General features: G+C 34.3%; 1 protein-coding gene and 1 pseudogene across 1 annotated transcript; both read left to right on the forward strand.

Annotated features, from left to right (window-relative positions):
• LOC113120468 (fermitin family homolog 1-like) lies at nt 1–6,102 on the forward strand. Its single transcript, XM_026290294.1, has 10 exons — nt 1–151; nt 260–367; nt 1,946–2,077; nt 2,631–2,680; nt 2,813–2,937; nt 3,017–3,123; nt 3,442–3,666; nt 3,792–3,916; nt 5,178–5,319; nt 5,405–6,102. Exons 1-10 carry the CDS (start codon nt 35–37, stop codon nt 5,576–5,578), a joined length of 1,305 nt encoding a protein of 434 aa, XP_026146079.1. The 5' UTR covers nt 1–34; the 3' UTR covers nt 5,579–6,102.
• Nucleotides 6,103–6,840: 738 nt separating this feature from the next.
• LOC113120469 (tRNA (adenine(58)-N(1))-methyltransferase non-catalytic subunit TRM6-like) lies at nt 6,841–13,703 on the forward strand (annotated as a pseudogene).
• The last annotated feature ends 57 nt before the right edge of the window (nt 13,704–13,760 follow it).

Below are 13,760 nucleotides of genomic sequence, written 5' to 3' on the forward strand. Positions count from 1 at the left end.
ATTTCAGTTTCTGCCCTTGTGTATTTTAACTGAGATGTTGCTCTGCAGGTGGCTGGATTCCTCTCGCTCGCTGATGGAGCAAGGAATTCAGGAAAACGACAGACTCCTGCTGCGATTCAAGTACCACTGCTTCTTTGACCTCAACCCAAAGGTGAGAAATGAACTATTCCTACATACCACATTATATGTTTGTAGACGACAATATTAGATGGCCCTGATATGTCTAAATCAGAAAGCATTTGGTGTTTTCTTTTTATAGTATGATGCTGTGAGGATCACACAGCTGTATGAACAAGCCAGATGGACGATACTGCTGGAGGAGATCGACTGCACTGAAGAAGAGATGCTCATGTTTGCATCCCTGCAGGTACAGAATGCCAGTTCACAAAATAAACTGATCGTATTCCATGCTTTTATGCTCATCAGTTGAATTCAGAGCTCCAGAAAGCAAGAAAGGTTCATCATTGGCTTCAGTGTTATTTTGAAATACTACAATAGTTTTATTAATAATTTGCACTGTGTTTAACCTGCTAACTGTCACCCCGTCCCGTATACGGGACGCCTACGTTGACTATACTATATTACAATCAAATCTAATCTAATCTTGACAAACTATATATCGTTGGAAAGGTCTAAGACTCCCAAATATATATTTTACCAATATTTTTTGTAAAAAATTATGTAGGAAAAGTAATAGATTAATTTATGACAAGAGTGCACCCTCAGAAATCTACATTACAAAAGGAGCTTTGACCTTTTTTTTAAAATAAGACTTCCTCGTTGCCTTTTTCTCTATCACATTTTAGAAATCATCAGAAGTTATATATCACTTGAAAATATAAAATCTCAAAATTCATCCTTCAAAACCCATTTTAAAAATCAGACATTATATTACCATGTAAATGGTACATCAAAATCATGTTACAAAATGTTTTCAGTCATGAATTAAAAAAATTTGGGTTTGTATCATGCATATTCAAGTCTATCTTCAAAAACGTGAGTGACAGTTAACAGGTTAACAATATTTTGATTTTTGATTTTACTTAGTTAATAGTATTTGTTTGTTTTCTGTATAGTTTTTAATCTTTTTCTCCTCTCAGTTTTGTTTTTACTTGCTTTAGTGCATGTAAGTAAGTAAATGAAAATAAGAAATGTTGCCTTGGCATTTAGCTGGAATTAAATATTTGTAAAAAATATTTTCTTTAATTTAGATGGTTTCATTTTTTGTTAACTGTAACCCCGATTAGCTCATCTGATTGGCATGCTTTAATGTGTTGTAGACTTGTAGTATTTAGTTTCAGCACATAGCATAGATGGTGTTGAATTCTTTAGTGCCATTCTTTCTCACCTGAAGCTATGAGATAAATTACTTTGAGGACAAAGGATGTGACATTCCACAGCTAACACAAGATAGCATTCAATTACACGAGGAGATTATGAATAGGTGAACATGGTGCTAATAATCCAAACCAAACCTAGAGAGGACTTCATGTGAGATTCTGTAGATCTGTAATAAAAAAACAATCCATGAGGGAGCAGATCAGGTATTTCACAAACTGCCTCTCAGATGACAGACTTATGCATTGCACAAATATTTGAGGGATTTTTTCCCCCATCCGTTTTCCACATTATTTGCTGCTTAACATCATTCATTCAAACTCCTGCCTCAAGCAGTGTTAAAGTAACTGCATTGAAAACCACATTAGTTGAAGTTAACACTTGATAATGTTTGTTATCTGCTTGATTAGTTATTTATTGAGCATCAGGTTAATTCTCCACTTAAACTCAATTTATTATATTACCATAAATTAAACATAAAAGTAAAATGTGTAATTTGTCAATGTCTTAATTACAGTTATTGCCTAATCAAATGAGTTATGGTTGCTGTTTTATTGTAATGCATATAAATTGGTGTTTCAGAGGTAAATACTTGAATCTTTTCTAGTATCACATCTGTAAATTGACTTTATCAACGGAGCCACTGAACAATTCCAATGAACCAGAGATTGATGAAGTGGAGGCTGCGCTCTCAAACTTAGAATCTACGCTGGAGGGACGGAATGCTGATAAGATCCTGGTATCATGATTTGATGATATTATAGATTTTTTCATATATTGGTACTTTACACCCTATTTTTTGGGATGTATCAACAACATATAGAGACTGATTTTAGATGAATTAGTAGCATCTGGTTTATCGTATCTGGAATCAATCTGGCTTAAAATTAAGCTAGTTTAGAAACTAACATTAAAAGGTTTGTAGTAAGTAAGATTTTTTAAAATAAATTATTACTTTAATTCATCCAAAATGCATTATATTTATCAAAAGTGACAGTAGAGACATTTATAATATAACAAAATATTTATATTTCAAATAAATGTTTTTTTTTTGCTTTTAATTCATAAAATAATGAAAAACTGATCAGATTTCCATTAAAGTATTAAGCAGCAGAGATTAGAATGTCTAGAATGATTTCTGATGCATCATGTGACACTGAAGACGATGCAAAAAAATTCAGCTTTGATCACAGGAATAAATAATATTTTTAATAAGAGACATAAAAGTCTTGCCAACCCCAAACTGTTTAATGGTTGTGTATAAGTATTCACATTTTATTTAACTTTTTCAGGAAGATATCACTGACATTCCAAAGCTGGAAGATACACTGAAATTGTTTAGGTGAGTTTAAGCTTATTCAACTTTTTTAATAAGAACTATAATTCCATGTATTCATCTTTTTTCAATGGCATTTGTGTCTATTCTGCAGTAAGACAAACTATAAAGTGCATTGTTCATTTCTTTGCTTCACAGGCCCAAGCGATTGATATTAAAGTCGTATAAGGAGTACTGGTTTGTTTTTAGGGACACCACCATTTCTTACTACAAAAACAAAGATTCGGCAAATAAAGAACCCATTGAGCAACTCCATCTACGAGGTGAGCGGCCAATCAGAGAAAAGAATATTCATTTCAATACAGCTCATGCATCAGTGGTAATAAATCATTGATTGTACAGGATGTGAGGTCATTCCTGATGTCAACGTCACTGAGAAGAAGTTTGGCCTCAAGCTGTTATTGCCAGTGGCTGATGGAATGAACGAGGTTTATATTCGCTGCAACAATGTGAGTTTTAGATTCGTTTTTATGCAGATTGTGGTACACGTTTTGGTATTGCATTGCATTATATGTTTTGCACCCCACAATTAAAACCGAAGGGTTTTGATAACAAAGCTAGCTTTTAAATGTAATATTATTAAGACATACTATTGGGAGATATAGAGTTACTGATATTTATATTCATTTAATGCAAGTAGTCTGTTATGCTGATATAAAAAAATCCAGATAAATATCAGCATCTGAACCATATTGCATGTTTTTGCAATAAATTTTGTATTCTTTTATTTGTTTCTTTTGCTTAAAACAAACGTCTCCTGAAAACAGGAAACGCAGTATGCCAAGTGGAAGGCTGCCTGTATTTTGGCTTCCAAAGGAAAGACGATGGCCTACAGCTCCTACCGCACCGAGGTGAAGAACATCCAGTCTTTCCTGCAGATGAAGAGTCTAGCGCCACCTCCTGGCCAGGCAGCGACTGACGTAGAGTCCATGGAGATGAATGCCGAGTGCTTTGTTTCTCCACGATATGCAAAGAAGTACAAGACCAAACAGGTGAAAACACTCACAGAAAGGACAAGATATGGCTTGAACCACTCATTTTCATGATGCCATGACACTACTGGATATCTGAGATCTGTATTGCAAAAAAAAAGTCACATTTATTTTTCTCATTTCAGCTGACCACACGAATCTTGGAGGCCCTTCACAATATTTCCCATCTTTCCCTCATGGAGGCCAAAATGCGTTTTATCCAAGCATGGCAGTCTCTGCCTGAGTTTGGCATCAAGTACTACATTGTCAGGTAATTTTACTGATAGATCTATTTACAGATAGATTTCATGCCTAGAGCAGATACTAAAGCCTGAGTGAGGTTTTTAAGACTTACCATTCTTTTTTTTTCTTTTTTTTTGAAGCTGTGGTTTACATACGTTTACATTTATGAATTATCAAAATGTCTTGTTGCATTTGGTTTATTTGCTGAAAAATGAAAACTAAGATTAAACTGTGCTCTGGTTGTTTTGACCCAGAGAGGACCCCCCCCCCCAATATATGGATAATTTGCATACCGTAATCTAGTTTTTGAGTGAACACTGGCAAAATTATCCACAAATAATGCTTTTTTTATTTAAAGGTATGTAAGCTGTGATCGATGAGGCCTACGACCAGTCAGTTCCAAAAAGTATAAAAAAAATAAAAAAAACTGTGTTTACTGAAAGAAAACAAATTGACAAAAAGATTGAATCCAAGATATGGTAATAATATAGCATCTTAATAAATATTTACATGCAGTTTTTTAAAAGCCGGTCATTTCTGACTGGGAAAACCTAGTTAGTTTAAATATTTGAATCACTGCACAAGGGTTAATAGTGCTGCTGTTCCATTTAAAGTTGAAATGTTTTTCTATTTAATGTAATTTAGTTTTTTTTGGTTATTTTGACTAAAAAATATAAAAATAGACTTTTCATTATGAGTCAAATTTTGGCTTTTTGCCAATTTCATACTCATGCGCTGACAATTGTCTTTTTTTAATTTTTATAAATTAGACACAAAATTGCCATATTGTCACACAGTTTTGCTGAACAACAGATTTGTGCCTTGTATCACTCAGAAACATCTTTCCAAATCTGTATATATATTACTCTGTTTTTCAAATGTTAGATTTGTTTGCATTAAACACATCATTAAAATTGAATAGCATCCCGTTGTTCCATTTGAAGGTTAATTTTCTTTATCAGTCACTTTCTTTATCCTAGCCCAGTTTTGGCTTTTTTGTCAATTTCATGATCAATTGCTGACAGTTTAGCATGCTTGAAATGGAATATGCAGATAATTCACAAATGTTTTTTTACTAAATATGTACATTATTGTTATTACACAATTATTATTACACTATAATTCAAACACTTTGAATATGAGTTTTCATTAATTAGACATAAAACTGTCATTTTCTCAGACAATTTTGCTGAACAACAGATTTTTTCCTGCCTGGTATTGCTCAGAGACATCATTTAAAGGCTTCAACCATGAAATATGATTCAGATCTTTTCAACGTTGTCCCACAGATTCAGAGGAAGCAAGAAAGATGAGCTCCTGGGAATTTCCTACAACAGGCTGATCCGCATCGACATGTCAACGGGTTTGCCGGTCACCACCTGGAGGTTCTCCAACATTAAACAATGGAATGTCAACTGGGAGATTAAACAGGTGAATAAAGTACTCCAAACAACCTTCTAACCAACCTGTGTGGCCGGTGTGAATATGATTTATGAGTGTGTCATTGCTTTTACAGGTGGCCATCGAATTTGACCAGAGCGTGTCGATTGCGTTCTCCTGCCAGAGCTGTGACTGCAAAGTGGTCCATGAATATATCGGAGGCTACATTTTCCTCTCGACACGCTCAAAAGACCAAAATGAGACTTTAGATGAAGAACTCTTCCATAAGCTCACGGGAGGACAAGACTGACCTCAAATCAACATCAACCTTTAGAAGAGCAAGAAAGAATTCATAGTGTTTCTTAAATTTGCCAAAGTCATTTTATATTCGTATTAAGACACACAAGCCGTGTGCACAAGAGAGTAAACAAATCAAACAGTTCAATCCATATTCTGGATCTGGACTCTTGACGTCTTTATGAATTGTTTGCATTTGAAAATTGGACAATTTACAGCACACATTTCCATACATTAATTTGTGTAATAAATATGGGATACGATGGGGTTTGGATTTAAATGAGTTGCTAGTTTCCCATTTCAAGATTCCTCGAAGTTGCTTTTTACAGTTCAGATTTTTCGAATGTAAATATTTTTACATTAAATGCTTCACTAAAATGTCTAGGTGCTTTTGGCTTGTTTTCTGGAAACAATGTATTTGCAGTTCAATTGTTCATTTTTAAAGACTACATTTTACTTTGTTTAATGGAATTTTGTTTTCATTATGTTGACTGGAAAATCAGAAAATAGTCTAAATAAATCCAACCACTTTCATTATGAGGTCCAATTTGACTGAAATTCATAATCAAGTAGGCTACTAACTATTTATGATACCTGAAATATAATCAACAGCTGTTTCATTTGTTTCTACAAATTATATATCAGTGCAGTGTTGTTTTTATAGTTCAATAAATGTTTTGTGTTTTCTTTAAATCTTAGTTTTATTTATTTTGTTGTGTTTTGTCACTTCTATTACTTTCTAAATATGTCTATATGGTTTTTATACATTTATTTGATATAATTAATGTTTCATTAGACTGTTTAGCTTATTGTAGTAGCCTACTTAAATGAAAATAAGAAATAACGAAAAGTTTTTCTTCATCATTTTAGTTTTAGTAAACTATAATAACCCTGCTACGTCACTATTATTTTTAAATCAGCCCTTTCGTTTTGAATAATTGTACCGAATAGGATATAACTATATTATACATACATAAACTACATGCAATATATGCACTTTTATGTTGCCAATATGTTAGTAACGATAATCATAATATATCCAGCACTTTTTATTACACTTTTTACCTTCGTAAATACAGTGGCAATACATAATGACCTCACATGATATAGGCATTGTCTGTACATGTTCAGATAACAATGTTAGTAATTTTTGTTCGTATAAACCTAATGTAAAGTTAATTCATTAACTATTTAAGTGAGACCGACTAAAATCGCTTTGATCTGTGACTTGCTAGACTTCCTGACTGGCTCGCTGTGGCTCTGGAAATCAGCGCTCGATTAACTGGCCTTTCGGAACAGGAAGAGACAGAACACACGTGTTGACAGAAGCATCGTTTGTGTGAAATTAGTCAAATTATTTCCCTATTTATCGTAATAAACATTACCACTTTTGTGTCAGGTTAGTTAAAGTGTCCACTAGTTTCCAAACATCCATCGGTCGATCTTTATCCACGCTGAACGCAGTAAATGGCGGAGTGTGTAAAGGACAGTGATGCAGAGGACAGAATCAGTTACGGAGACTATGTAGTGCTGAAGAGAGGAGATATCTTCAAATCAGTGCAGATCGAAAATAAAAAGTGAGTTAACCAAATCAAACTTTAATTAAATGTGATCTTTTAAATTCAGTTTAAAGGCCTTGAGGTTTTGCGTAAAATGGTATATAAAATCTGAGACCACATTAACAATCTGGGATTTAAATACTAAACAAAACTTGTACATAAAAGGTTTAATTGCTTTGAAACATTGATATGTAAAAGACATTGCTTTCTGCGGCAGGCGTGACAACTATGTAAATTTGAAAACTCAAAAATTGTTCTGAAAGAAAAAAAAAAAGTACTTTTGGAGCCAATTGTATATTTTCTTAAATGCAAAAAAAATATATAGAATTACCATTAATGTTTAGGAATAAGCATTTGTAATCTTATCTGTCACATTTCACTCCTGTTAAGTGCTTGTGCTCTCCTCGTTTGCTTTGATTTGACATTTTGTCTCTTAGGAAAGTGATCTTTGAGAAGCAGTGGTTCTTCTTGGACAATGCAGTCGGGCAGCTGTACGGGGCCGTGTTTGAAATCGAAGCCGGCGGCTCACTCAAAATCAAGGCAGCAAAAACACTCGGGAGACTCTTTGGGTAATGATGCTGTTATCTGTGGATTCATTGAGTTTTTTGGTGACGAGATGAGAATACATTGATCTTTTCTCCTGTCACAGATTCTAAGGAAGCAGGTCAGGATAATAGACACATAGTGGATGATGGCAGATCTCAGAAACTGAGCAGAGATGATATTGAAACGCTGAAAGAGCAAGGGTTAAAAGGCCAGGTATGTACCGGAGTCAGGTTTTCTAGTGATGCATGTTAACCAGAACATTTCTAAACAAGATTTTGTATTTTCTGGTCTCAGAATTTGACTCAAGTCAGTATAATATGCAAGTCTATGGGATTTTTTCTCTTTGGATTTGAGACTTTAGTCTTTGGAACTTTACAGATCTTCTTTTTGCACCAAGAAAAATGATGTCCCTTTAAAATAATTGTTTGTATTATATGTAAAGACATCATAAAGTACCGTGTTTTCCGCACTATAAGGCGCACTGGATTATAAGGCGCATAGAATAGAGGATAACTGCAGTCAAACGTTTGACTGCGTTATGCATCCACTAGATGGAGCTGTGCTTAAGGGAATGTCAACATTTTGACAGAGCGCCTTGATCCATATATAAGGCGCTCTGGATTATAAGGCGCACTGTCGTTTTTTTGAGAAAATTAAAGGCTTTTAGGTGCGCTTTATAGTGTGGAAAATACGGTACAAAAAAGCAACAGCACTCGACAGCAGGCCAAACCATTTGTTTGTATGTAGTTACAAATCCATTTTGCTCACATGTCCAATCGTGTGTGTTTTTAAGGAGATCGTCCAGCAGCTCATAGACAACAGTACAACATTCAAGGACAAAACTGAATTTGCTCAAGAGAAATACATCAAGAAGAAAAAGAAAAAGTGAGTTCAAACCATTTTTCATTCATACTTTGTCAGTCACATGGAATATATCAGTCATAAAGTTCTTGGCCTTATGTGTACAGGTACGAGAGTAACATAACAATCCTGAAACCCTCCACTCGACTCCTTGCCATGATGTACCACGGCAGAGAACCAGGGAAAATATGGTTTGTGAACTTCAAGAAATACTTGAACCCTCATCCTTACCATTTTTGAACCCATGAGTTACCTGATATAATTACATAGTTTATCATTTAGATAAGTATTCTTTTAAGGGTCATATTATAAGGATATCTTTCAGTATATACATATAGTAGTAAAGGAATTTCCAGACTTTTTTTGTCATCTGAATCCATTTGACCTAAAAAATTTACTTGCAGATTTTAGGTTAATATTTTACGGAGTTCTAAACATGTTTTAATTATTTATATACATTATTTATTTACACTATATAGTTTTCATTCAGTTGGTTTCATTTTTGCTTGTTTTAGTAAGTTTGTAAGTACTTTTTAAAATATTTATTTGTATCTTTAATTTATTTTTATTTCTATTTTAGTCATTTTAATACTTCAACTTGAAGTCATTTTATTTCAGTCAGTTGCCAAAATAAATTATTGTTTTTTAATTGATATTTCAGCTTTATTTCACTTTATTTTTTTTTTAATCAAGTTTAATTTCATTTTAGTTAGCATTATTAACACCGCACCTCTCTGATGTTGGGTAATGTTGGTCAAATCACATGCAAGTAAATATGTAATCTTTCTTCAAAAAAGGAAAAGTGTTTTATTTTGATTGTTTTTATGTTAAAATGATATATTTTCCAGTTTGGGAAATATACTGTATTGTAAATGTTTTTGCTCTGTTTTAGTCACCTGCGGTACGACACATTGGCTCAGATTTTGACTCTGGGGAACATCCACGCCGGCAGTAAAATCCTTGTTTTTGAGACCTGTGCTGGACTTGTGTTGGGCTCGGTGATGGAGAGAATGGGAGGTGATCACACTTTACTTCCCAAAATGAGAATTCTGTCATCATTTACTCATCCTAAAGTTACTCCAAACCTGTATGAGTTTCTTTCTCCTGTTTAACATCAGAAGATATTTTGGAGAATATGGGTAATCAAACGATTGGTGACTTTCATAGTATAAAAAAAATAATAACTGTATGTCAGTGTGGACAATCGAATGTTTGGTTACCCACATTTCTAATAAATTGTATTAACCAAACACTATTACACTGTACTGATGATCCAGATGTTTGTCAGGTTATGGCTCAGTGATTCAGATGTATCCCGGTGGAGGCCCAACGAGAGCCGGCATGGAGAGCTTTGGCTTTCTGTCACACTTCCACGAGACGCTGCATGAGTTCCCTTTATGCAAAGTTAACGCTCTGTTGGCTGGAACCCTGGATCTGTCAGAGAAGGATGCAGAGGGGAACGGACGATCCGAGTCCTCTCAGGAAACCTCAGGTGTGTCTGAGGAGAAGAGCTCAGAACCTCAGAGCATGGAGGTCAGCGTCGACCCGCAAGAGGAAATGAGGAGAGTGGAGAGAGAAAGACTGCGAGAACAGAGGGTAATGTTTTCACATGATTTTTACATGCATATTACATACCCATCATGGTAAAGTTCCCATGCCTTCATCATTTACCTTTGCTGCTTTTGCTTTTAGTGTTGTCTAAGACCAAACCTTTTTTTAAATTATTTAGAAATAGTTCTAAATACTAATTATTACCATTTAAAAAAAAAAACTAAAAACTAATGATTTAATCATTTACACAAAAAGCCAGATAACCCGAAATATTTCAAAATGTTTTATATTTGGTCAAAGACCTAAACTTACCGTTTTAAAATATGAACTTAAGTATAATAATAATAATTGCTTAAAAAATTGTTCATTTAAACAAATAAACACAAACTAACATATATAACATATGTCCATTTAAAGAAAAGCTCAAAAGAAAAATAAAAAAACACAAACTATTTATAATTCTGTGTATTTTTTTTTTTACATTATTTTAAACGGTTGAATAAAAAAAAAAAAAAAAGTATGTTTTTGTTACTCTGTAACCAAATTTTGACTGTCCCTCAGTTTTGGTGTCATTTTCACAATGATAATACATTTACCCCTTTTTAGTGTTTTCAAATGTCTACTTGATTTCCAAGGAGACAGAAGTTTAAAAGAAGAGCAGCTTGAGGTGAAGTGTGTGTGAAAGGAGATGTGTGAAGAAAACAAAACAAGCAAAACCAGACTTCTTGTTAGATGCCTGTACATACACTTCTGAACATTGTTTGTGGGAAAATTTAACTACTCGGGGTGGAAAAGGTGTCTTTTTAGATTTTATTGAGAATTTCACATTAATATTTGATTGGTCTTTCTGACCTTAAAGGCTCAAGAGAAGAAGCTGAAGATGGAGGAGAAGAGGAAGAAGTTATCTTCAGCTGCTGCTCTGTTAGAGGGCAGGAATGCAGATGGGTATGTTTTGTGCTTTCTGTTATATAGCAAAAAGATTGTTCAGATTTTGTATATGATTTCATGTGACTGACTGTTCATATAAGTGATGTATGGTTAAATTGATGAGTCTTATGTCATATTTTCTATCGATTTAAGTTGTTTTGCATACAGTCTTCCAGTGATTTACCTTATTAATATGAGGATGCTAATTGAACTATTTATTTGTTTCAGGTTGGTGATTGCTAGTCGCTTCCACCCCTGTCCCGTGTTAATGGGTCTGCTGAAGTTTGTAGCACCATCACGACCGTTCGTAGTGTACTGCCAGTACAGAGAGGTAAACAGATTGGTTTGTTGTTAAAAAGGCAGGCAGTTCATCCAAACACGTTATTTAGCAATATGTCAGAATGAAAGTTGTTGTCAAGTTCCCAGAAAGCCTAAAAATTACCATAAATTATGGAGTGTCATAGCTTTAAAAACGATTTGTGCTTTAAAAACTGCTTTCTGCAATATTTACGGTCTGATATCTTTTGGACAGCCGTTGATTGAGTGCTACACAAAACTCCGAGAACAAGGAGGAGCAATCAGTCTCAGATTAACAGATTCCTGGCTCAGGCATTATCAGGTAATTCTTTACTGCATCACGTACACAAATAGTTTTATGTATTTATTGTTTGTGCTATATCGGTCTTGTTTTTTTGTGTCATAAGGTGTATTTTCTCTAATGCCAGACTTTTATTTGCTGTTATTCTTTTTATTTACACTACTATTCAAGTATTCCTTAGTTTTTTTTGTTGTTGTTTTTGTATATATAATTTGATACTTTTATTCATCAAGGATGCATTAATTTGATGAAAATAGACCGCAAGACTTTTATGCTGTTACAAATAAATCTTAAATGAAATATTGTTCTTGTGAACTTTATATTAATCCTGAATAAAATGTATGACTCTTCACAAAATTACACTGTGATTCCAGAAAATTCACGGGTAAAGTGTCCCGGCAATCATTTCCGGGTCACTAGATTTTGCCCCTTTCACACTGCCACTAATTACCTGGAATATGTGCGTGTGTTCACACACAACCCGTAAAGGTCCTGTAAAGACACGTGACGTCAGGATGTGACATGTAATTTATGAGTTGAAAACGCTAGGCACATTAACTTTTTACTTAAGCTGGTGAACGATCTCAGCTTCAGCGCGGAAAGTGAGGAACTAACTGATCTCAGCTTCATTACAGTTTACTCATTTTTTGTTTTTGCGAATGTTGATCTGCCTTAAAAACACCTGGTAAAAGAGTTGCACAATAACGTGCGTCATCAATACGACACCCCCTTTACGGCATTAGTTCTGGCTTTTGTTCACACAGAGCTTGTTCCGGGACTGAACCCAACAATGTTACTAGGTCCCCGACTTGTTTGTGTTCATACAGAAGGCGATCTGACAATGTTCCAGCAATTTTCCGGGACCAAAAGGGGCTTATATCACAAATAAACTACATTTTAAAATATATTATCCTTTTGTGGTATAGGGGGTTTTGGCGGCCTGGAGAAGTTTTGACATGCCCTGATTTTTGTGCTTTTTTTTTTTTTTTAGAAAACAGTTATTGTCCATTTTAAATTCTAGTAATATTCCACCATATCACTGTATTTTTGTTCAAATAAATGCAGCCTTGGTGAACATAAAACTTAAAAAAAGAACTAACTAAACATTTGAAAGGTAGTGTACATCAAGTTCAAAATACAACAAATAAAAATGTATTATTTTAATTAGCTTTTTTTTTTTTTTTTTATTGGCACAGTTATGTGTTAACTTTTTTTGTTGTGTTTCCTGGAAAAACAGATGCATTGTGATATAATTTCTGTTATATAAGATGACTCATGCTGTGAAATAAGATTTTGGTCATACCACCCACCCCTAGAGGGCTTTGACTCATTCACTTCTGTATCATTGTTTCAGGTGTTGCCCAACCGGACTCATCCAGTGCTGCTCATGAGTGGAGGCGGAGGGTATCTCCTGTCCGGAACCACGGTCGCTGCAGATGCTGCGAAAGCTAGAAATCAGCACAAAGCAGAGGAGCCTGTCGCCAAGAGGCAGAAACTGGATAAGATTAGTTCATCATGTGACAGCTCTGCTTAGGCAATTAGTTTAGTTTAACTTATTTAGGTGAGAAGAAAACCAAATCAGTGTTGGACTCACACATTCAGGCAGTGCTTTATTCTCTGTACGAGTTGCATGACTTTATTATTCAAAGTCTGTTATCAACTGTTTATTTCTTTTTGAAAATAATTGCATTTAACAGTTACATCAATGTTCTCATCTTTATTTATTAAATTTTTTTTAGCAAGTTGTGGAGGAAGGAAAACTGCGCTGCTTTTTCGGCATCCTCTGCACCTGGCGAATAACCAACTTTTGCTCACAAAATGCATCATTGCCCAAGTAAACATTTATCTGTTTTTAATACATTTCAAAAGGTGTCCAGCATCAAAACACAAATGATAACTGCATTCATCAGCTTTGGTCCCATAATTACATATTTTATTAAATATAAACAATGCAGAGATTCTATGGAAAGCCATAAAGAGGAATAACAATTTTTCACAGTTGTAAAGTAGCATGCATTAAAATTTGCAGTCAATAGTACATGGGCATTTTTTATTTTATTTTTATTTTATGATGTAATAAAGAGAGAAATGATTCACATGGTATTATCATGCTTCTTTCGCCTTTTATAGACGGTTTTATTTCTCAGACTCTC

Source organism: Carassius auratus, chromosome 20 (assembly GCF_003368295.1).
Source record: "Carassius auratus strain Wakin chromosome 20, ASM336829v1, whole genome shotgun sequence".
In the NCBI taxonomy this organism is placed as follows: Eukaryota; Metazoa; Chordata; class Actinopteri; order Cypriniformes; family Cyprinidae; genus Carassius; species Carassius auratus.

Excerpts from the sequence above, each read along its gene's own strand:
- LOC113120468 (XM_026290294.1), top strand. The coding sequence starts at position 35 with ATGTTGCTCTGCAGGTGGCTGGATTCCTCTCGCTCGCTGATGGAGCAA. Across the intron at positions 2,938-3,016 it reads TGAGCAACTCCATCTACGAG|GATGTGAGGTCATTCCTGAT; the intron begins GTGAGCGGCCAA and ends TTGATTGTACAG. Across the intron at positions 3,124-3,441 it reads TTTATATTCGCTGCAACAAT|GAAACGCAGTATGCCAAGTG; the intron begins GTGAGTTTTAGA and ends TCCTGAAAACAG.